The following is a 24,799-nucleotide window of genomic DNA, read 5'->3' as shown; positions in this document are numbered from 1 at the left end:
TTCACTGAAAATGTATTTTGGTGCTCTTTACATATATGTGTGTGTACACTCACATACACATATATTAAATCTGCCTCACTTTTATTTTCTGTTTTTCCGGTTTTTATTGGGGTACAATTTGACATATGTATACGTTTAATGTGTACAGCATAAAGATTTGACATAAATATTGCGAAGATATTCCTGCAACAAGTTTAAATCTCCATCACGTCATATAGATACAGTGAAAAGAAAAAGCAAAAAAAGAACTTTTTTTTTTGGTAATGAGAACTCTTTGGTTGCTCTGTTAAACAACTTTCATATATATTCTACAGCAGTGTTACCTTTAGTCCTCATCCTATATATACATCAAATGCTTAGTACTTTTTAACTAGAAATTTGTACCTTTTGACTACTTTCATCCAATTCTCCTCACCACCCCTACCCCCTGCCAAGTCCACCACCACTACCGGTAACCACAAATCTGACCTCTTTTCTCTATGAGTTTCTTTTTTTAAAGATTATTACATACACACACATACACACCCCTCACAACTTCTTTATCCACTGATGAATAATGGACATCAGTGGACACTTAGGTTATTTTCATGTCTTGGACATTATATGCTGCTATAAACATGAGAATGCACATATCTTTTTGAGTTAGTATTTTAATTTCCTTGAGATATATTCCCAGAAATGGAATTGCTGTATCATATAATAGTTCTATTTTTAATTTTTTGAGGATCCTCCATCCTTTATCCCATAGTGGCTATACCAGTTTACAATCCTACTACCCATCATTCTAATGGGTATGAGGTGTTAACTCATTGTGGTTTTGATTTCCATTTCTCTAGTGACTAGTCATGTTGAACATGTACTTTTGGCCTTTCATATATTTTCTTTGGAAAAATGTCTATTCAGGTCTTTTGCCCATTTTTTACTTTGGTTATTTGTGTCTTTTGTTAACCAGTTGAATGAGTTCTTTATGTATTTTGGATATTAACCTCTTAGTGCAAATAATTTTTCCCCATTCTGTAGGTTTTCTTTTTACTCGATGGTTGTTTCCTTTGCTGTGCAGAAGCTTTGTAGTTTGATAGACTGTCACTTATTTTATCTGTTATTTTGTTGCTTGTGCTTCGGTGTTATATCCAAAAAATTCATTGCCAAGACTTACATTGAGGAGCTCACTTTCAGTGTTTTCTTCTAAGGGTTTCATGGTTTCACATCTTACATTTTTTAATCCATTTCAAATTGACTTTTGTGAGGCATAAGATAGGGGTCTAGTTTCATTCTTCTATATGTGGTTAGTTAATTATCTCAGGACCATTTGTTGAAGAGGCTGTGTTTTCTCCACGGAATGTTTTTGACTCCCTTGTCAAATATTAGTTTTGACTTTATATGCGTGGATTTATTTCTGGCTCAAAATTGTTCCATTGATTCTTTGTTTTTATGCCACGGCCATACTGTTTTAATTACTATTGATTATGTGCATCCTCAGTTATGTCTGACTCTTCGTGACCCACTAGGACTGTAACCCACCAGCCTCCTCTGTCCATGGGATTTCCCAGGCAAGAATGTTGGAGTAGGTTGCCATTTATTTAGGGGATCTTCCTGACCCAGGAATTGAACTTAAGTCTCTTGTGGCTCCTGCATTGTCTGGTAGGTTCTTTACCACTGAGCCACCCAGGAAGCCCCTTTAATTACTATATAGTGTTAGCTTGAAGTCAGGAATGTGTGGTGCCTCCTGCTTATTATTGTTCTTCTTGAGGGTTGCTTTGGGTAATAGGGTTTTTTTGCCATTCAATATAAAATTTAAGATTGTTTCTTTCTGCTTTTGTTTAAAAAAAATGCCATTAGGTACAGCAAAAACTAATACAACATTGTAAATCAGATATACTTCAAATAAAAAAGATAATTTTAAAAATACCATTGGAATCTTAATAGTGATTGCATTGAATCTGTAGATGGCTTTGGAAGTGTGGACATTTTAGCAATATTCTTCCAATCCATGAACACTGTATACCTTCCATTTACTTATGTCTTCTTTGATTTCTTTATTAGTATCTTGTATCTTTCAGAGTAGAAGTTTTTAAAATTTCTTTGGTTAACTTTATTGCTAAGTATATTATTATTTTGATGCTGTTGTAAATGGGATTGTTTTCTTTCTTTTTCAGATAATTTTTTAGTGTATAGAAATACTACTAATTTTTGTATGTTAATGTTAGGTTCTCTAATTCTACCCAATTCAGTGATAGCTAACGGTTTTTTGGTTGAAGTCTTTGGCATTTTCTGTATATAAAATCATGTCATCTGCAAATAGAGACAGTTTTTACTTCTTCCTTTTTAATTTGGATGCCTTTTCTTTTCTTGCCTGATTGCTCTGGCAAGGACTTTCAGTGCTATATTGAACAGGAGTGGTGAGAGTGAGCACCTGTCTTATTCTTGATCTTAGAGAAAAGTTTCAACCTATCACAGTTGAGTATCATATTAGTAGTGGGCTTGTCATATATGGCCTTTATTATGTTGAGATATAATTCTTATAATTTGTTAAGAATTTTTATCAAGAACAAATGTTGAATTTGTCACATACTTTTCCTGCATTTATTGAGATATGAGTTTTTGGTGTTTTTTTTTTTTTGTTCTGTTAGTGTGGTGTACTACATTAATTGATTTACATGTTTTGAGCCATCCTTGCATCCCAGCTATAAATCCTACCTAATCATGATCATCCTTTTACTGTGCTACTGACTTTGATCTGCTAGTATTTTATTGAGAATTTTTGCATCTCTATTCACCAGAGATATTGATTGGTAGTTTTTTATTTCCTGGTACTGATATTTTCTATCTTTAGTGTTAGGGTGATACTGGCCTTGTAAAATGAATTTGGAAGCATTTCCTCTACTTTGATTTTGTTTTTGTTGTTCAGCAAAGTTACTGGTAAAGCCATCTGGGTTCTGTGCTTTGCTTCACTGCATTTGGTTGCTGATTCAGCCTCCTTACTAGCAATTGGTCTATTCAGGCTTTGTTTCTTCTTGAACCAGTCTTGATATATATATATATTTTTTAGTTGAAGTATAGTTGGCTGTACAGTATTATGTAAGTGACAGGTGTACAATATAGTGATTCAAAAATGTTAAAGGTTATACTCCATGTATAGTTATTGTAAAACATTGGCTGTATTTCCCTTGTTGAACAATAATATATCATTGTAGCTTATTCTATACCTAGAAGTGTGAACCCCTACCCCTGTATTGTTCTTCCGCCTTCCCTCTCCCCAGTGGTAACCGCTACTTTGTTCTCTATACATGTGAATCTGGAGACAGGGAGAGACACAGGCCTTGCTCTCCATTCAAGTGCCACTGTCAGCAGGGCTGTCGGGTGGGCTCCACAGCCCGCGGCGTGCTCTGCTGAGGCTCCCTGGTCAGGCAGGCTGAACACTGTCTTCAGCAACAAGTGAGGCTGTGAGTTCGTTTCCCGACCCGAGCTCATCAGTTAAGTATCTCCAAGGCCACTGGTGCTCTTTGTGGTCTTGACTCAAGTCAGCCTGCACCCCAGGTTCACTGACTGAACAGGTGCTACCGACTTTGCTCTGGGGGCCACCCGTTTTGCCACTCACTTGCCCATCAGCTCAAGAACTGCTGGGTTGTGCAGCCTCCGGGTGTTCTTGTCAGCCCTTCCCGTCAGATGGGGGCAGGCAGGGACCACACTCCATGGTGAGCAGGGCTGTGACCCGACTTCTGCCTGGGTGGAGCTGGGAGAGCCCACTTCAGGCCCCTCCTCAGTCTTCCTGAACAGTTTCTGTGGTAGGAGGGGCTGGGCGCCGTGATCCACATGGTGGGGCAGCGGGGCTAAAACTCAGCTCCTCTGCTGGATGTGGGCAGACCAGGCTGCAGGGCTGGGAGAGCTCTTCATTTGAAGGCCCAAATTAGGCAGACTTGCGTCCAACCCGAGTTCCCTGGCCAGACTGTGCCAGCCAGTTGGGCTGCAGCAGAGCAAGCTGCTGGTTGGGTTTCCTGTGTGTGCTCTGCAGGCAGGAGCTCTGTCCTGCAAGACCCCAGTGCTGCTGGCTGGAAGCCCCTCCTCCCTTTCTCTGTCACAGTCAGATTGCCAGTGGTTGAGCCCGCAGATGCTCTGTGATTCCCATGGGGCGAAACCAGAGCAGGAGTTCCCAGAGGTGACCCCCAATGCTGGGGGTGCTGGATGTCAGCCCTGTGCGCTCCTTTGCCCCTGGAGGAGCTGTAGGCAGGGTGCTACACTGGGGAAAGGGCCCTGCGGTCAGCGCGTAGCTGTTCCTCTCACCCTTTCTTGCAGTCTGTCGCGATCTGTGCGCTGCGGGATGTGCTTCAGCCTCATTTCTGTGTTCTGAGATTTGCTCAGCGATGTCTTATTCTTGCATGCTGCTGCTGCTGCTGCTAAGTCGCTTCAGTCGTGTCTGACTCTGTGCGACCCCATAGACGGCGGCCCACCAGGCTCCCCCGTCCCTGGGATTCTCCAGGCAAGAACACTGGAGTGGGTTGCCATTTCCTTCTCCAGTGCATGAAAGGGAAAAGTGAAAGTGAAGTCGCTCAGTCGTGTCCGACTCTTCGCAACCCCATGGCCTGCAGCCTACCAGGCTCCTCTGCCCATGGGATTTTCCAGGCAAGAGTACTGGAGTGGGGTGCCATTGCCTTCTCCATATTCTTGCGTAGTTATTTGTTTTTCTTTTAAAGTGGAGCCAAGTCAGGAACAAGTGTGTCGTCATCTTGGTTATGCCATTCTTGCCTTCTCATTCTTTTTAAAGGCTCTGTATTACTCCACTGTATGTATCTCATCCTCTGTCATCCCCTTCTCCTCCTGCCCCCAGTCCCTCCCAGCATCAGGGTCTTTTCAAATGAGTCAGTTCTTTGCATCAGGTGGCCAAAGTATGGAGTTTCAGCTTCAGCATCAGTCCTTCCAATGAATATTCAGGACTGATTTCCTTTAGAATGAACTGGTTGGATCTCCTTGCAGTCCAAGGGACTCCTCAAGAGTCTTCTCCAACACCACAGTTCAAAAGCATCAATTCTTCTGCGCTCAGCTTTCTTTATAGTCCAACTCGCACATCCATACATGACTACTGGAAAAACCATAGCCTTGACTAGATGGACCTTTGTTGGCAAAGGTCTCTGCTTTTTAATATGCTATCTAGGTGGGTCATAGCTTTTCTTCCAAAGAGCAAGCATCTTTTAATTTCATGGCTGCAGTCACCATCTGCAGTGATTTTGGAGCCTGAGAAAATAAAGTCGGTCACTGTTTCCATTGTTTCTCCTATCTGTTTGCCATGAAGTGATGGGACCAGATGCTATGATCTTAGTTTTCTGAATGTTAAGCTTTAAGCCAACCAACTTTTTCACTCTCCTTTTTCACTTTCATCAAGAGGCTCTTTAGTTCTTCTTCACTTTCTGCCATAAGGGTGGTGTCATCTGCATATCTGAGGTTATTGATATTTCTCCTGGCAATCTTGATTCCAGCTTGTGCTTCATCTGGCCCGGCATTTCTCATGATGTACTCTGCATATAAGTTAAATAAACAGGGTGACGATACACAGCCTTGATGTACTCCTTTCCCAGTTTGTACAGAGATTGAATGACCACCTAACTAGGAATGTAAAAACTGTTCCTATAGGGTACACGAAGGTCCTTGGTTATACAAGGGTCTAAGGCCTTTCTAATTAAGTTACAGTAACACTGAGCTATACACAAAACAACTGACATTTGTAGACCTGTTTTAACAATTGCAGTTATTAAAGTATATATTGCTTTATTAACTAATAGAAAAATAAGTGAAAATAAGTTCAGTTATTCTTTGTGTTTACTTGCAAAAATTCAATTCTGTAAAGCTTTATTTCTCTCTTTAAAGAGTTAGAATTCTATCTTATTTCTTCAGATATTTACATTTTTTTTTTTCTGTAATGAAAATGTTTGTTACAGTTTTACACAAGGGCTTCTCTAGTGGCTCAGAGGTTAAAGCGTCTGCCTGCAATGCGGGAGACCTGGGTTCAATCCCTGGGTCGGGAAGATCCACTGGAGAAGGAAGTGGCAACCCACTCCAGTATTCTTGCCTGGAGAATCCCATGGACAGAGGAGCCTGGTGGGCTACAGTCCATGGGGTCGCAAAGAGTCGGACACAACTGAGCAACTTCACTTTCAAAGTGAAATAGAGGAAAAAACACCCATGATCCTTCCAATCAAAGATTTTTTTTCTTTTTCTATCCCACATCTTCAGTTTATTAAAATATTTGAAATTTTTCCTTATGAAATACTTGGAACATAGAGAAGACAACAATATTTAAAACATTCATCTACCTATTTGATATTTTGCTAATTTTGCTTAGGTCATGTTTTTAAATTCACCCATTCCAGTCCATTTTAGTTCACTGATTCCTAGAATGTCGACATTCACTCTTGCCATCTCCTGTTTGACCACTTCCAATTTGCCTTGATTCATGGACCTAACATTCCAGGTTCCTATGCAAGATTGCTCTTTACAGCATCGGACCTTGCTTCCATCGCCAGTCACATCCACAACTGGGTATTGTTTTTTGCTTTGGCTCCATTCCTTCATTCTTTCTGGAGTTATTTCTCCACTGATCTCCTGTAGCATATTGGGCACCTACCAACCTGGGGAGTTCCTCTTTCAGTAACCTATCATTTTGCCCTTTCATACTGTTCATGGGGTTCTCAAGGCAAGAATACTGAAGTGGTTTGCCATTCCCTTCTCCAGTGGACCACATTCTGTCAGACCTCTCCACCATGACCCATCCATCTTTGGTGGCCCCACACGGCATGGCTTAGTTTCATTGAGTTAGACAAGGCTGTGGTCCAAGTGATCAGATTGGCTAGTTTTCTGTGATTATGGTTTCAGAGTGTCTGCCCTCTGATGCCCTCTCACAACACCTACCATCTTACTTGGGTTTCTCTTACCTTGTGAACTTGGGTTCACTCTTGGCAAGAGTGAACGTTGACATTCTAGGAATTAGCGAGCTAAAATGAACTGGAATGGGTGAATTAAATCAGATGACCATTATATCTACTACTGGGGGCAGGAATCCCTTAGAAGAAATGGAGTAGCCATCATGGTCAACAAGAGAGTCCGCAATGCAGTACTTGGATGCAATCTCAAAAACGACAGAATGATCTCTGTTCGTTTCCAAGGCAAACCATTCAATATCACATTGATCCAAGCCTATGCCCCAACCAGTAACGCTGAAGAAGCTGAAGTTGAACGGTTCTATGAAGACTTACAAGACCTTTTAGAACTAACACCCAAAAAAGATGTCCTTTTCATTATAGGGGACTGGAATGCAAAAGTAGGAAGTCAAGAAACACCTGGAGTAACAGGCAAATTTGGCCTTGGAAGATGAAATGAAGCAGGGCAAAGGCTAATAGAGTTTTGCCAAGAGAACGCACTGGTCATAGCAAACACCCTCTTCCAACAACACAAGAGAACACTCTTGCCTATGTATTGCTTGATAAAATTACTATTTTCCTTCTTCATTGAAACCAATAAGCAATCTGTGGTGAGCCACTTGGGATGTATATATATCTTTTACCCATTAAAATTTAACATCCACTGATGATTCTTTTGTAATTCCATCTTTATCATGATGGTTTTCCAGCTCTAATCTCTCTTTTTATATCTTCAGTTCTAGAAATTTTGTAGCCTTTTTGTTTTGTTTTTAGTATTGTTTTTCCCCATTTTGTCATTGTCTTCTAAATTCCTATTACACTATATTAAACTGTTTATAAAGGATATGGATGGCCAATAAACATAAAAATTAACTTCAGGATTATTAATCCAGGAGATAGAAATTAAAACAGTAATATTCTGTTTTTTGCTAGTCCACCGATTTTAAAATGTCAGTATCCAATCATTCCAAGAATATAGTAAAATAAAGGCTATTAGACTTTTGAAGAGAATGTAATTGTTACAATCTTTCCAGAGGGCATTTTGATAATGCTTTTCAAAAGCTTTAAAATCATATAAATGTCTATCAATCCAGAAACTTCATTCCTTTACATTTACCCTGAGGAAATAATATAAAACTAAGTTGGAATGTGTATGTAATAGGAGAAATTGAAAACTCTTGGATGTTGAGAAGCAGAATATGGTTAAATAAATTATGATAATTTATTGTAGAATAATAAATTATTCTACTGTAGGCAGTGTTCTCTCCTGTTCATTTTTTTGGAATAGTTTGAGAAGGATAGGTATAAGTGCTTAACATGTTTGGTAAATTTCCCCCATGAAGCCACCTGGGCCTGGACTTTTGTTTTCTGGGTGTTTTTTTTTTATTATTATGAATTTTTAATTAAAAATTCTATGTTACTTCTAGTGATCGGTCTATTTAAATTGCCTGTTTCTGCTTGACTCAGACTTGTCAGACTGTGTGCTTCTAGAAATTTATCCATTTCTTCTAGATTGTCCAGTTTGTTGACGTATAACTATTCATAGTATTTTCTTAGGATTTTTTGGATCGCTGTTGTATTGGTTGCTATTTATCCTTTTTCATTGCTTATTTACTTGAGTCCTCTTTCTTTTTCCTCACCTCTTTCTTGGTGAACCCAGTTAAAGGTTTATCAATTTTATCTTTCAAAAAAAAAACAGCCCTTGTTTTCATTTGATCTTTTCTACTGTTTCTTTTAAATCTTTATTTCCTCTCTGATTTTTATTATTTCCTTCCTTTTGCTGACTTTGGCCTTTGTTCTTTTTCTTATTCTTTATTCTTTTTCTTATTAAGGTGGTAAGTTAGGTTGTTTGAGATTTTTTCTTGCTCTTGAGGAAGGCCCATATCACTATGAACTTTCCTCTAAGGGTTCATTTTGGTGTATTTTGGAAAGTTGTGTTTTCGTTTTCATTAGTCTCTAGGTATTTCTAATTTCCTCTTTGATTATATCATTGACCCATTTTTTTTATTAGCATTAATATGTTATTTAATCTCTACATGTTCTTTAGCTACTTTTCTTTCTGTAGTTGATTTCTAATTTCATACCGTTGTGGTTGGAAAAGATGCTTGAAATAATTTGTCTTAAATTTGTTGAGGCTTGTTTTGTAATTTTGGTATGCACATGGAATGTCCTACACTGGAGGACATTCCATGTGCGTATGATATGTATGTGTGTTCTGCTTTTTTTTTGCATGTAGCTTCATGCAGGTATCAATTAAGATTAACTGGTCTGTTGTGTCATTTAAGGCCCCTGTGCCTTTTTGGTTTTCAGTCTCGATTATCTGTCCATTGATGTCAGTGGGATGTTAACATCTCATACTATTGTTGTATTGTATCAGTTTCTCTCTTTATGTTTGTTAGTATTTGCTTTCTATGTTTAGGTGCTCCTGTATTGGGTGTGCGTATGTTAACAAGTGTAATACCCTCTTATTATATTGATCCTTTTATCATTATACAAGGCCTTCCTTGCCTTCATTATAGTTTTTATTTTAAAGGCTGATATGATTTTCTGTGAGTATTGCTACCCACACTTTGTCATTTTTATTTTCATGAAACATCTTTTTCCATCCTCTTACACACTGTGTGTGTCTTCAGCCCTGAAGTGAGTCTCATACAGACAGCATATTTAAGGGTCTTGGTTTTTGTTTTTAAATCCAGTCAGTCACCTACATCATTTGACCAGAACATTTAGTCCATTGACATTTAAAGTAATTATTAACAGGTATGTACTCACTGCCATTTTATTGCTTGTTTTCTGGTTGTGGCTACCATGGGGTTCACATATGTTGACTCATATCTACTTGCTTTAAACTGGGTAATCTTAAATGTTTGAACTTAAATGTTCAAATACATTCTGAAAGATCTACATTTTTAAGCTGCATAACCCACATTTTGTATATTTGATATCACATTTTACATCTTCCTGATTATTCCTTAACTGTTTTAGTTACAGTTGCTTTTCTACTTTTTTTATCTTTTAATCTACATACTGCCTTTCCTACAGGGATTTTCTTCCTTCATTTCAATTTACACAAGACCCTTCAACATTTCCTTAGGGTAGTTTTCGTATGTTGAATTTTTTTTACTTTTGGTTGTCTGACAAGTTGTTTATCACTTCTATTTTAAATGATAAATATCTTTCAGAGCAGAATATCATAGGTTACAGGTTTTTCCCTTTCAGGGCTTTGACTATATCATGTCACTCACTCCTGGCCTGCAGAGTTTCTGCAGAGAAATCAGCTGATAGCCTTATGGGGACTCCTTTCTCCTTTGCATATGACTCTTCTTTTCTCTTGCTGCCTTTAGAATTCTCTCTTTAACTTTTACCATTTTATTGTATGTCTTGGTGTAGGTCTGTTTGGGTTCATCTTGTTTGGAACCCCCTGTGCTTTATCTGAATATCTGTTTTCTTTTTCAGGTTTGGGAAGTTTTCAGTCATAATTTCATGGTATGAGATGGGACTTCTCTCTGTTCAGTGGCTGTCACCTCTTTGTCAGGGGCAGGGTCTGATCCCAACTTGCCAAAACAGAAGCTCTTCATGTCAGGCACAAGCTGCCTCTGTTCCCTTTAAGTGTCTATGTTTCTCTCTCTCAGCACCAGGACCTTTGCCCCCAAGCAGGGGGTGCTGAAGCAGGTGGGGCCTGTTCACAGACCAGAGGTTCAGCGCACTGCCTAGGCAGGTGTCTGTGGCTCCTTTGGATGCAACCCATGGTAGAGTCTTTTCCCTGGTCATGGCCATCCCACATCCAGTGCCATGCTGTGGCATGACTGAGTAGGGATAGAGCATTTGCTTGGCTTTGGCTGGGGCACACAGTGAAGTAGTTCCAGGAAACTCAGAAACCAGCCAGACCTCTCCTCAGAGGCATGGCAAGACCCCTCACAGCAGATCACTGTCCCCAGTCTCCACTTTGCTCCACAGGGGAGGAGGAGCCTGTGTGGTTTCTCTGCATTTGTGTGGCAGGGGATATTGAGGTGTGGTACGGTGGCTGCTCCCAGAAATATGTCTTGCTTCTGGGCACTGCTTTAAAAAGTGCCAAAAATGGCTGCTGCAGACCCACCTGGGCCCTGTTCCAGGACTCTGCTGCCTCTGTGTCCCAAGGTTGAGTCTTTTCCCTGATCCTGGGTACCCCAGATTTATTGCTGCATAGTGGCATGGAGTGAGCTGGGCTTGACTGTTCACTTGGCTTGAGCTGGGGCTTGGAGTGACATGGTTGTGGGAAACCCGGTAGCTGCTAGAGTGGACCTTCCTCCATCCACCCAGCCTCAGAGGCAGGCCAGTGTTCATGTGCTCCTCTTTAGTGGAGTCCAGGGTTCCCCAGCCTTTCTGTCTGTCCAAGCAATCCAGGGTGCTTCTCTCCTCCACTAAGACCCTAGGAGTGGGACCCCAGTCTGTGGCTCAACATACTTACTCCCCATGCAATTTCTCATTTCCTAAGTTCTTGCCCAGAAGCACAAGTCCCTACCCAGTCACTTTTCTTTCATTCCTGTTTACCTGTTTATCTTCCTTACAGCTTTGGTTGTACAGCCCTTTTTTCAGTTTCTAGTTAGTTTTCAGTGAGAATTATTTTATCTGTAGACATATTTTTGATGTGTTCATTGGGGCAGGTGAACTCCATGTCCCCTTAACTCCACCATCTTGATCTCCTTTCTTCCATGTTGGGAATTTGATTACTGATTCAGTCTCTTTACTCATTATTGGCCTATTCACATTTTATGTTTCTTCCTGATTCATTTTTGGTAGGTTGTGTGTTTCATTTTTTCTAGGCTATGTAAATTTTTAGCACATAAATTGTTCATACTAATCACTTATGATTCAGAGCATTTCTGTAGTATTGGCTGTAATCTCTCCTCTTTCATTTCCAGTTCTTTTTTCCTTAGTCCAAGGTAAAGATTTGTCAGTTTTGTTTATCTTTTCAAAGAACCAGCTCTTAGTTTCATTGATCCTTGCTGTTGCTTTCCTGGTCTCTATTTCACTTACTTCCACTTTGATCTTTATTATTTCCTTCCTTTCGCTAAATTCGGTCTTATTCTTTGAGCTCCTCAAAGTAAAGTTCAGTTCAGTTCAGTTCAGTTCACTTCAGTCGCTCAGTTGTGTCCGACTCTTTGCGACCCCATGAATTGCAGCACGCCAGGCCTCCCTGTCCATCACCAACTCCCAGAGTTCACCCAGACTCTTGTCCATCGAGTCGGTGATGCCATCCAGCCATCTCATCCTCTGTCGTCCCCTTCTCCTCCTGCCCCCAATCCCTCCCAGCATCAGAGTCTTTTCCAATGAGTCAACTCTTCGCATGAGGTAGCCAAAGTACTGGAGTTTCAGCTTTAGCATCAGTCCTTCCAAAGAATACCCAGGACTGATCTCCTTTAGAATGGACTAGTTGGATCTCCTTGCAGTCCAAGGGACTCTCAAGAGTCTTCTCCAACACCACAGTTCAAAAGCATCAATTCTTCTGTGCTAAGCTTTCTTCACACTCCAACTCTCACATCCATACATGACTACTGAAAAAACCATAGCCTTGACTAGACGGACCTTTGTTGGCAAAGTAATATCTCTGCTTTTGAATATGCTATCTAGGTTGGTCATAACTTTCCTTCCAAGGAGTTAGCGTCTTTTAATTTCATGGCTGCAATCACCATCTGCAGTGATTTTGGAGCCCCCAAAAATAAAGTCTGACACTGTTTCCACTGTTTCCCCATCTATTTCCCACAAAGTGATGGGACCAGATGCCATGATCTTCGTTTTTTGAATGTTGAGCTTTAAGCCAACTTTTTCACTCTCCTCTTTCACTTTCATCAAGAGGCTTTTTAGTTCCTCTTCACTTTCTGCCATAAGGGTGGTGTCATCTGCATAACTGAGGTTATTGATATTTCTCCCTGCAATCTTGATTTCAGTTTGTGCTTCTTCCAGCCCAGCGTTTCTCATGATGTACTTTGCATATAAGTTAAATAAGCATGGTGACAATATACAGCCTTGATGTACTCCTTTTCCTATTTGGAACCAGTCTGTTGTTCCAAGTCCAGTTCATGTTGCTTCCTGACCTACATATAGGTTTCTCAAAAGGCAGGTTAGGTGGTCTGGTATTCCCATCTCTTTCAGAATTTTCCACAGTTTCTTGTGATCCACACAGTCAAAGGCTTTGGCATAGTCAATAAAGCAGAAATAGATGTTTTTCTGGAACTCTCTTGCTTTTGTGCTGATCCAGTGGATGTTGGCAATTTAATCTCTGGTTCCTCTGCCTTTTCTAAAACCAGCTTGAACATATGGAGGTTCACGGTTCACATATTGCTGAAGCCTGGCTTGGAGAATTTTGAGCATTATTTTACTAGCGTGTGAGATGAGTGCAGTTGTGCGGTAGTTTGAGCATTCTTTGGCATTGCCTTTCTTTGGGATTGGAATGAAAACCGACCTTTTCCAGTCCTGTGGCCACTGCTGAGTTTTCCAAATTTGCTGGCATATTGAGTGCAGCACTTTCACAGCATCATCTTTCAGGATTTGAAATAGCTCAACTGGAATTCCATCACCTCCACAAGCTTTGTTCATAGTGATGCTTTCTAAGGCCCAGTTGACTTCACATTCCAGGATGTCTGGCTCTAGGTGAGTGATCACACCATCGTGATTATCTTGATCGTGAAGATCTTTTTTGTACAGTTCTGTGTATTCTTGCCACTTGTTAATATTTTCTGCTTCTGTTAGGTCCATACCATATCCTTTATCGAGCCCATCTTTGCATGAAATGTTCCCTTGGTATCTCTAATTTTCTTGAAGAGATCTCTAGTCTTTCCCATTCTGTTGTTTTCCTCTATTTCTTTGCACTGATCACTGAGGAAGGCTTTCTTATCTCTCCTTGCTATTCTTTGGAACTCTGCATTCAGATATTTATATCTTTCCTTTTCTCCTTTGCTTTTTGCTTCTCTTCTCTTCACAGCTATTTGTAAGGCCTCCCCAGACAGCCATTTTGCTTTTTTGCATTTCTTTTCCATGGGGATGGTCTTGATCCCTGTCTCCTGTACAATGTCACGAACCTCATTCCATAGTTCATCAGGCACTCTATCTATCAGATCTAGTCCCTTAAATCTATTTCTCACTTCCACTGTATAATCATAAGGAAATGGATTTAGGTCACACCTGAATGGTCTAGTGGTTTTCCCTACTTTCTCCAATTTAAGTCTGAATTTGGCAATAAGGAGTTCATGATCTGAGCCACAATCAGCTCCTAGTCTTGTTTTTGCTGACTGTATAGAGCTTCTCCATTTTTGGCTGCAAAGAATATAATCAATCGAATTTCGGTGTTGACCATCTGGTGATGTCCATGTGTAGAGTCTTCTCTTGTGTTGTTGGAAGAGGGTGTTTGCTATGACCAGTGCATTCTCTTGGCAAAACTCTATTAGCCTTTGCCTTGCTTCATTCCGTATTCCAAGGCCAAATTTGCCTGTTACTCCAGGTGTTTCTTGACTTCCTACTTTTGCATTCCAGTCCCCTATAATGAAAAGGACATCGTTTTTGGGTGTTAGTTCTAAAAGGTCTTGTAGGTCTTCATAGAACCATTCAACTTCAGCTTCTTCAGCATTACTGGTTGGGGCATAGGCTTGGATCACGTGATACTGAATGGTTTGCCTTGGAAACGAACAGAGGTCATTCTGTCGTTTTTGAGAGTGCATCCAAGTACTGCATTTTGGACTCTCTTGTTGACCATGATGGCTACTCCATTTCTTCTAAGGGATTCCTGCCCACAGTAGTAGATATAATGGTTATCTGAGTTAGGTTGCTTATTTGAGATATTTCTAATTTCTAAATATATGCATTAATGCTCTAAACGTTGAGTTTTCACTGCATAACACAAGATTTGTTGTGTGTATTAAATATTTCCATTTTTGTTGGTTTTAAGATAATTTTTTAAATTTCCCTTTTGATTTCTTTTTTGACCTAGTGGTTGTATAAAGTGTGTTCTTTTATTTCCACGTTTATAATTTCACTTTGTTCTTGTTGATTGATAGCACTAGTGGTAAAGAACCTGCCTGTCAGTGCAGAAGACATAAGAGACAAGAGTTCAGTCCTTGGGTCGGGAAGATCCCCTGAGGAGGGCCTGGCAACCCACTCCAGTATTCTTGCCTGGAGAATCCCATGGACAGAGGAGCCTGGTGGGCTACAGTCCATAGGGTCGCAAAGAGTTGGACATGAGTGAAATGACTTAGCACAAGCACACAAGCATAAGTCATCAGAAAAGATAGTTGGTATGATTTCATTCTTCTTAAATTTGCTAAGATTTGTTTTGTGATCAGTATGATCAATCTTGGAGAATGTTTCATGTGTACTCGAGAAGAATAAGTATTCTGCTACTGTTGGATGTAGCGTTCTGTATATATCTGTTATTTCATTTGTTCTAAAGTGTGGTTCCAACATTTCCTTGTTGATTTTCTGTTTGGACAGTCTTTCCATTGCTGATAGTGTGGTGTTGATGTTTCCTACTGTTATAGTATTGTTGCTGATTTCTCCCTTAAGATCTATCAGTATTTGCTTAATATGTTTCAGTATTTGGGTGTTGAGAATGTATATGTTACAATTGTTATGTCTTCTTAATGTATCGACTACTTTATCATTGACCTTTGTGTTTTGTTACCTTTTTTGGCTTGAGGTTTATTTTATCTGATACAAGTAAAATTATGCCATTTTCTTCTGGTTTCTGTTTGCTTAAAATACCATATTCCATCCTTTCACTTTGATCTTGTATGTCTTTTGAGCTGAAATAAGTAAAAACTGGGATGATGCTGTCTGCACCTTGAATAGTGCTGTGTAATTTTACACAGCTGTCTCAGTTTCTGTTTGCTAAACAATGATTCCCAAAGCCAGTGTTTCTCATCACATCTTTTAGCTGTCTTTTGCTCCCAATTTAAATGACTGTCCATGTACTCTTCATGCAGCATTTATATATAAATCATTGTGAAAAACAGTAAGTGAAATAATAGGCTAAATATCTTACTAAATTGTTGATAAATCTGTATTCCATTTCATTGTATATTTATGAACACGAAGCCCAGTCTAATTTGTGTGTCTTGTTTGGTACCACAAAAAATGTCATTTTGACACTGTGTGCAGTATTTTACTGTTGAATTATTTTTTAAGTACTTTTTCCTATGTATTTATATACATATCATAGGATCTATCAAGAAACTTGGAGCTAAGTACTAAGAGTTTCCAGCGACAGTTGCTTGCCGAAAGGAAAAGGGCATGTGAGGCTCATGATGAAAATAAACTTCTTCAAAAAGAGCTACAAGGACTGAAAGACAAATTAAAGGTAAGCATTTTATTTTAAATTGCATCGTTTCTCCCTATGATATATATTAGATGAAAACTCCATATTTTAACATTGTTATCATTTATATTTGGAACTTTGATTTTGACACTTATAAAGAAAATATTTATTAATATAATCACTGTAACTAAAAATGAGACATTAGATTCACTAATGTAGATAGAAATGCAACAACTGAAAAAAAGTTATAGAATCCCGGAAGAAAAATTATGGGTCTAGAGTCTTTCTGTGTTGCATGGTTGAATAATCCAATGTTCTTCCTCATATAACCCCATGATTGATTATTTTTAAAGTTGTTTCAAATAATGCCCATTCTTTTCATAGTATTTAGAGGAAACATTCAAATTATTTAATTTTGTTGAAATAGATGTTCTTAATTCTACCCAGAGGTCACTGATGGGTTGACATATTGTGCAACTTAAAGCATTTAGGCATTATCTTTCATAGGATTTTCATTTTGTTAATCAAATTTTCAGAGAGAGAAAGTCTTAGCTGCAAAATGGTGAAAAACACTTGTGTTTTAAAAAAAGGTCTAATTTTTAACTCATCTTTAATTTGGAACTCAAATTTGAGAGATGCTAATTAAATTCTTTGTCTCTGAGGCTAGGCCTGGAAGTCAGTTGAAGACAATAGGAGTGGGTAGAAAAAGACTTTTGCCTTATTCTGATTTTCTTGACTGCTAGTGTGTATTGGATTTTTAATGGAGAATCATTGGTCTACCCTAACCTAAATGCCCTAACAGCATTTGTTTCTATAGTTGGTAGTTGCAAAGGGAAGCTGGACTTAGGTGTATTCCAATTTGATGAGGAAAATACCAGTGGACAAGATGAGGATTTTTATTTTAAACTGAAACTCTATACATTCTTAATTATATTGGGTTTGTTTTTAGGAAAAGGAGAGAGAACTGGACATAAAAAACAGATATTCTAATCGTCTGCCAAAGATTTCTCCAAAGAAAGAAAAAGAATTTACATCAACAATAAATGGTATAGTAGTTGTTATTGTTGAAAGACATATTGCAGTTTTTATTGTTAATAAAATAAATTAATAAATTAATTTTTAAGTAGAAGGAAGCTGAGGGGAAAGAACTTTATTGAAATAAATTTAAATTCCCTTATAGGTACTTTTCAGAAATCTTTCACTTTCTCAGCTTTTTCCCTTGAGGTCATTAAAATTATTTTTTACATAATTAAAAATGTTTTTAATACAAGTTATTTTTTTATCTTTTATGAAAAAATATGATACCCTAAATCAGAGATTGTAGTATAATGAACCTTTATTATGGATTACCTACCTTTTAATAGTTATACATTTTACTAATTTTATTTCATCTAGTTTGTCTACTTTTTTCTACCTTAGAGGAAATCCCATCTGTCATTCATTTCACTCATAAATACTTTGGTGTTTTTATGCATATCCATACTTTTTTTAAAAAACAAAAGTGTAAATTTCCTTCTTCTCTGAATTCCAAAAAGTTAAAAACATAAACTTCCAAAAAGTTTAATAGGATTTATTCCTCAGAACTGTCTTCAAGTCACAAAGTGAAAGTGAAGTCACTCAGTCATGTCCGACTCTTCATGACCCCATGGACTGCAGCCTTCCAGGCCCCTCCGTCCATGGGATTAAGTCACAAAATTGCCAGCAAATCCTAGAAATAAACAAATAGTAATAGTGAGTAGTCATGGAGCTAAGAAACATGCATTATCTCATGTAAAGCATGAACATATACCAGTTGAATTCCATATATCTTAGCACTGTACAATTAGAAAAATTCTTTTATAATTTTCATGGTAGCTGCATGCCAGAGTGATTTTACAAACCAGTGTACAAAAGGAGTACAAACCAATGAAGACTTCAAGCTGGAGGAATATCCCATAACACCACAGACAGTTATGTGTTATGAAAACAAAAGGGAAGAACCTGAACGTCTTTCTTTGGTGAGTTTGATTAGGTACTAAACTCTAGGTGTGAAGTATTCCCAAATACACAATATCAAACATTTACAAATTTCAACAATGAAGTGAGTGCTATAGCTGTATAAATATGCAAATAGCCTTTTATAAGGAAAAAGATAACATCTGTGCATTTTATTAAACTCCTTTGGATTGACTGTCAGTTAACACTATCTTTCAGGTGCTTCAGAAAGGTTGTACTTTCTGGGCTGGAGAAAGAAGAAAAGTTTTTAAGTGTCTTCCCTTTTTATGTCTCTTACCAGATAGTCTGTAAAAATCCTTCTTGCTTTTGTGTTTAATAGCAAACTATAGTAGCTTTCAAATGATTTGTTAGAATTTGACTATTTTTTTGGCCTCCTGCATAAGAGACTTTTATAGGTTAGATGAATGTTGAACCAAGTAATTGCAGTAGAATCTGACTTTATATCATTCAAATTAGAGTGGCATTCAGGAGCTCTGTGTTGGATCTTCATTGAAAAGGATTCATTGAGTACTGAAAGATCCTTTTCTCTAATAGCGTTTTGTCTTTGGTGTTTACAGTTGAGATCTCCTGTGGTATAAAATATAAAGGATGGACTAAATTGGTTCCTGTGTGTACTCTAGTTTTTTCCTTTATTTCATTTTGTTTTACAATATAAGTTATTGTATCTCTTTCTTTCTACATTTGAATATCATTGAAACTGTGTGTGTGTGCTAAGTCAGCGTGTTCAGCTTAGCGACCCCATGGACTGTAACCCACCAGGCTCCTCTGTCCATGGGATTCTCCAAGCAGGAATATTGGAGTGGGTTGCCAGGCACTCCTCCGGGGGAATCCCCCCAACCCAGCGATCAAACTCGCCTCTCTCATGTCTCCTGCATTGGCAGTTGGGTTCTTTACAACTAGCGCCACCAGGAAAGCCCATCTCGTTGAGACTGCTGCTGCTGCTGCTGCTGCTGCTAAGTCGCTTCAGTCGTGTCCGACTCTGTGTGACCCCATAGATGGCAGCCCACCAGGCTCCCCCATCCCTGGGATTCTCCAGGCAAGATCACTGGAGTGGGTTGCCATTTCCTTCTCCAATGCATAAAAGTGAAAGGTGAAAGGGAAGTCGCTCAGTCGTGTCCGACTCTTTGCAACCCCATGGACTGCAGCCCACCAGGCTCCTCCATCCATGAGATTTTCCAAGCAAGAGTACTGGAGTGGGGTGCCATTGCCTTCTCCACATTGAGACTAGATTATGTTAATTTATTTTTAAAGGTAAAGTATAGAATACCAAAGTAATTCTTAATTTTAGAAAGGTAAAAAAAAAAAATTGCTCTCTTTTAAGAGTCAGCACAAGCAGCAGCAATCTGGTGTGGTGAAAGAGAGGATGTGGCCTTGGAGTTAGCACTGCTTTTTAGTTAAATTATGATTCTAACATTTTAGTGACTTGTATGACTTCTTGGAACGTCAGTTTCCTAATCTATAAAACAAGGGCGGGTTACCCTTCAAGTCTGTGGTAGTAACTAATCAGGAAGCTTATCCTGTAACTTTAAGGGGTCCCAGCAGATGGGAGCTGTGACTATTGGAAAGAGACCTAGAATACAGTGGCGCAAGCAAGATTCAAGACACTTTCTCTTGTAATAAACTGAAGGTCTGGGGATAGTCCTGGATGGGTGGACACCTTTGTTCCATGGTGGCCATTCTTTGCCTGTTTTTCAGTCATAAAGAATGTACCCTCATCTGTGTGGTTGGAATTGGCTTACCACACCTGGGAGAAGGAGGAATGAGGAAGTGCAGGGCAAGCAGTTTTTGTTTAAATAAATGTGGTTAGAAGTTACATACATACTTCCACTCACTTTCCACTGTTCCTGTCTAGCTTCAGGGGAAGGCTAGCAAATGAGACCTCCAGTTAGGGAGCTCTATCCTCTGCTGAAACTCAAGGGATTCTGTAACTAAAAGGAAGAAGGAGGAAATGGATACTAGGGCACAGTTCTTTCTTCTGCATGTCCACTAATTATATATTCTACTTTTATTAAGAAAAATCACACACACATATGAAAGGGACCATAAGAAACAATAGACCTCTGCTTTCCCAAATAGTAGAGTATTATAGTGGTTGCCACATAGCTAAATTGTTGTGTAATCATTGGAGGCAGCTCCCCATCCCATGTTCATTCCTTATGTGCTTTTTTTTTTTTTTAATCTCTAAGAAAGGGTATGGACATAAGCTCACTTTTTGCAAATAACCTATAAAATTATGTGTCTGTTGAGTTATATACAATGAAAATGCAACTGAATATGTTTAAAAGATGAGTATAAAATAAATGTGATCAATGCAAAAAAAAAAAAAAAAGGAAACAATAGATTTTAAGTTTACATTTTTAATTGATTTTAAATGTTATGAGATTTACTAATTGGAGGCCTTGAGCATAGTATAAACTAGAAAGATTGAGTGCGTCACTTGGGCCTTTAATAGCCTTTTCTTATTAACTGAATTCATCAGATTTTGTTGTGAAATGTATGAAGTAAGGGTACTTTAGAATTGTATGTAGGATATTGGCTCTGATATGTCTTCCAAATGCCTCTGTAAAAATTAAAGAATTTTGTGTGCTTGTGAAAATCTTTCAAAGGTGGTAACTTGTGGCTTGCTGCTTTAGAAATGGAAAATTTGCTTTAATTTCTAACTTAGTTGGACTATGCTTAATGGGAGATAAATTTATGATACTTACTTTTCCCCCTTTTCTGGCATGTGAACTTGCATTTTTTTTTTTAAACACATAATAGGATATGGAATCTCAAGAGAGAGATAATCTTGGAGAAGCTGGGATTCTAAACCCAACTGTGGAAAGAGAAGACAAATTTGCTAAAGATCAAGGACTCCGTGTTGTGAAACAGGATGTTGAGAAGCTGGAAAATGGTAAGAGTTTAAGCAAATGATGAGTCAACATCCCTTGGGAAAGAAAGGGTTAATATCCCCTACTATCTTCCAGCTGAACAGTGAACTAGTTATACAGAACAAGGAAAGGTTGAGACAGTGGTGGGGGGGATTCTTATCAAGAGTCACAAACATCTGAATGAAGTTTTGAAGGAAAGAAAAAGAATGAAGACTTTAAGTCTTTAAGTATGTTTTTTAAACCCAGAATATCAAGTATAAAAATGAAATTTATAGTGTACTGATCATACACAAATTAGCTGAAACTGGTTTGTAAATTAAGATGAGAGTTGGTTTCTTATTTGAAAATACTGACTACTATAAAATCCCATTTTAAAAATTTGATTTCTTACAGGGTGGGAAAGAGAAGAACTTGCTAAAAAGCCAAAGGAAAAGATATCTTTGTTGGAGAGAGAAGGGAAGCCAGTGTTGGAAACTGGACAATACCAAGTGGAAATGTATCAAGTTCAGAAAATTGATAAACTGGAAGAAGAGAGGCTAAAGAAAGAAATGCTACTTGCTAAACGGAATGAAATCAACAGAGAACAAGACTCTCAGAATATAAAATATCCTTCGCTGCCATCGCTTCCCGACTTAAAACGAAAACTGCGTTCCCCAGAGAGAAACCCAAGAACACACATGTCCTCTGGATCCTCAGAGAGATTTTTTAACGGGCATCATTTGCAAGACCTCAATCTTTCAACGACCAAAGGAGATGGTCAGAATCCAGGCCATACTCGAAGCCCAGCCTCTCCAGTTGAGCTTGTGTTTGGTAGCTATGTGCCTTCATTTGCAAAAACACCAGTGAGGTCAAATCCAGTTAGCCAGAAAAGTGACCTTTTGGGTTTCTCAGGAAATAATACAGAGAAATTTAGTAAAGATGGCACAGATTCAATTCCCAGACAAGAAAGAAAAGCCAACCTGATGGAACTGCTGTTTGGTACCAGTGGCAGCAGCAGCCTTTCCTCTAAAAGCAGTGACCCAGATTCTCTGGCTGCCACTAAAGACGGTGACCCTCTAAATTTTCTCCCTGGGGATAAAAGCAGCTGGGGTAGGGAACATAGAGATGATGATGACTCTTTGCTCAGCGAAGGAAGACGTTTTAATCCAAGTAGACACCGATTAAGACATGCAAACAGTAAGCCAGCGGTAAAAGCAGTTGATTCTGTAGAAGATGAAATTGAAGAAGTAGTGCTGAGATGACTGACTAGAATGTTTTTTTCCAATTGTAATTATTAAGATATTTTAATACAGTATTTAGCTGATTCAAGAGGTAAAACCTATTTGCAAAAAGGAAGTGAGATACATCTCTGTTTGCACAAAGAAAGTAAGATACATCTCTCTTTTCGGTTTTATTCAAAAGAGCCTCCTTCCTTATTGGCAAACTAGCTACATGGTGTGGTATGAGCTACTTTTCACTGTATTTATATACTAAAAATTATTCCTTAATAAGGACTTTTTAATACATTAATAAAAAATATAATACATTAATAAAAATATATTAAAAAGTCCTTATTAAGGAATAATTTTTAGTATATAAATACAGTGAAAAGTAGCTCATACCACACCATGTAGCTAGTTTGCCAATAAGGAAGGAGGCTCTTTTGAATAAAACCGAAAAGAGAGATGTATCTTACTTTCTTTGTGCAAACAGAGATGTATCTCACTTCCTTTTTGCAAATAGGTTTTACCTCTTGAATCAGCTCTATGAGGAGTTTTACTCCATTGGCATACACATTCATTTTCTGTTTTATCCCTATTATTTTTGGTCCTATCCTCACTGAGCTAAATACAGTTTTCCCACTGATGGTTGCATGGAAATGAAGCGAGAGGCGCTGTAGGGAAGTGCAGTTCCCAGAGGTGGGGAGCTGGTGCTACTAGGAACCTCTCCACTGTGACTCGGAGTGAAGGGGGTCCCTTTCTAACATGCCAAGGCTGAGCTCTTAAGTGGAAACAGTGACAACGTGGGAATTTCCCATTCTTCTGGAAGTAACCACAGTTAAATGCTACTTATTTCGCAGTGAGAGAGTCTCAGTACATCACTTACCTATAGCTGTGCTAACTCATCAGGTTGAATTCAGAAGACGTCTTTCTGTTCGCAGGAATAATGCCCTCCCTGTTTTGGCTTCCAGAGGCTCCGGTGAAGTGTAATCAGTAATTCCTCTCCTTGAACTCCTAACGCTCTTTGTATCTCAGTGATCGATTGTGAGATGTCATACCAAATGCACAGAATGGAAGAAATTTCATCCCACTAGAGCAAGATTTTCAACTCAATTATGATTCCAGAGTAACATAACTTGGAAATTTTAATATGTACTTTAAGATTTGAACTTACAGTCAAACCAAAGAGACAATGATAATGTGATACCATTGGACTTAAGAGGACTAGTTTTAAAGCAGCCTTGGTGAAAAGTGTTTTACAGATGGAGCTCCTCCCTTGCTGAGTTGGGTGTTTGGGTTTTTTTGCTGTTTCATAGTTCACTTCAGCTGCAAAGGAGTCGATGACCTTGGATTATGCTGGGTGGGCATGATTGGTCTTTAAGAAGCAGAAATATACCACCAACCTAGGAGAAAAGGCAGTGCAAATGAAGAGTGGTGGAAATAGTGTGTCAGGGAAAGAATAAGTGGTGATTGGCACTTATTCTAAAGTGAACTGTTGTTTTCAAGAATTTGCTACATATTTGTTCGTAGTAGGATTTCTGATGCCAAGCATACATACTGATCAGGGGATCAGAGTTACTATCTTGAGTTCTTATAAATGATTATTGAATATAATTTCATAATTATCTGACAAAACTTACTGGTTAGGTCTCTAATTATAAGATGTACTACCTACATCTTCTAAATTGTGTTCCTGTTACTTACTAGGAACTGAATTTCTCAAAAGTGCTAAACTATATCAAATTTTTTTATAAAGAGATTTTTGGATTGATATAAATAAGCATTTACTATGTTGTAAATCATTCTAATATATGTAAACCACAATATTTTTGTAATGCAGTTCTTGATATAATATTATCTAATGTTAATTTTTTTTCATAGCTGCTAATTTTTCAGCCTAAAGTATTCTAATTTTTAGGCTGTTTTTTTATTAAAGGCTTTTTTCTTTCAAAAGTCCTTTAGTAAAGTTTTAAATTCAGGTCATTTTTTTCTACTTGATGTTTTCCAGTCTTTTTAACCAGATGTAGTAAGGCAGAATTGTTAAAATTAAATCTAAAGTTATAGACCTAGAAGCATTTTGGAGTTAAGCATTAAAATTGGAGATTAAAATGTACAGAACAAGTTTTTCTTTATGAACAAACCTTAATGGATACATTTTTTTCTAAATGTCAAGCTAAATTTATTTGTACTCCAAACTCTTACTAATAAAAATTTAAAATACACTGTGACTCTGTTTGAATGATACTTTCCTTAGGTCACTTAGGAAATATATACTGGAAATAAGACCTAAAGGGTTTTTATTTCCTTATTCACCTTTTTAATTTTCCTGTTCAGTATTTTTAGTTGAAGTAGATGAATTTGCCTTAAATCAGGTTAGACAGTATGCTTAGTCTTATCAGATAGTTTTAATTAATCGTTTCACCCTTAATAGCTATCATAATGGCATATATTGCTCATAATATTCAAAGGTAAGGAGGATTCAACTGAATCATAAACCCATTTCATGGCTGACTCACTGTTGTTCTGATACTCCTCTCCACC

The 24,799-nt window shown here is 38.2% G+C and overlaps 1 protein-coding gene across 3 annotated transcripts in view; it reads left to right on the top strand.

Annotated features, from left to right (window-relative positions):
- LCA5 (lebercilin LCA5) overlaps window positions 1–24,486 on the top strand; it is a 53,833-nt gene extending 29,347 nt beyond the window's left edge. For all 3 annotated transcript variants that reach the window (XM_055534864.1, XM_055534865.1, XM_055534863.1), the window contains exons 4-8: window positions 16,099–16,236; window positions 17,144–17,240; window positions 18,049–18,191; window positions 20,950–21,082; window positions 21,453–24,486. In XM_055534864.1, the coding sequence (XP_055390839.1) occupies window positions 16,099–16,236; window positions 17,144–17,240; window positions 18,049–18,191; window positions 20,950–21,082; window positions 21,453–22,300 (1,359 nt within the window). In that variant the 3' untranslated portion in view covers window positions 22,301–24,486. The remainder of the gene's footprint in view (window positions 1–16,098; window positions 16,237–17,143; window positions 17,241–18,048; window positions 18,192–20,949; window positions 21,083–21,452) is intronic.
- The last annotated feature ends 313 nt before the right edge of the window (window positions 24,487–24,799 follow it).

This window comes from Bubalus kerabau, chromosome 9 (genome assembly GCF_029407905.1).
Source record: "Bubalus kerabau isolate K-KA32 ecotype Philippines breed swamp buffalo chromosome 9, PCC_UOA_SB_1v2, whole genome shotgun sequence".
NCBI classification, from domain to species: Eukaryota; Metazoa; Chordata; class Mammalia; order Artiodactyla; family Bovidae; genus Bubalus; species Bubalus kerabau.
Note: the sequence above shows the minus strand (reverse complement) of the source record. Positions and strands in the feature narration are given on the sequence as shown.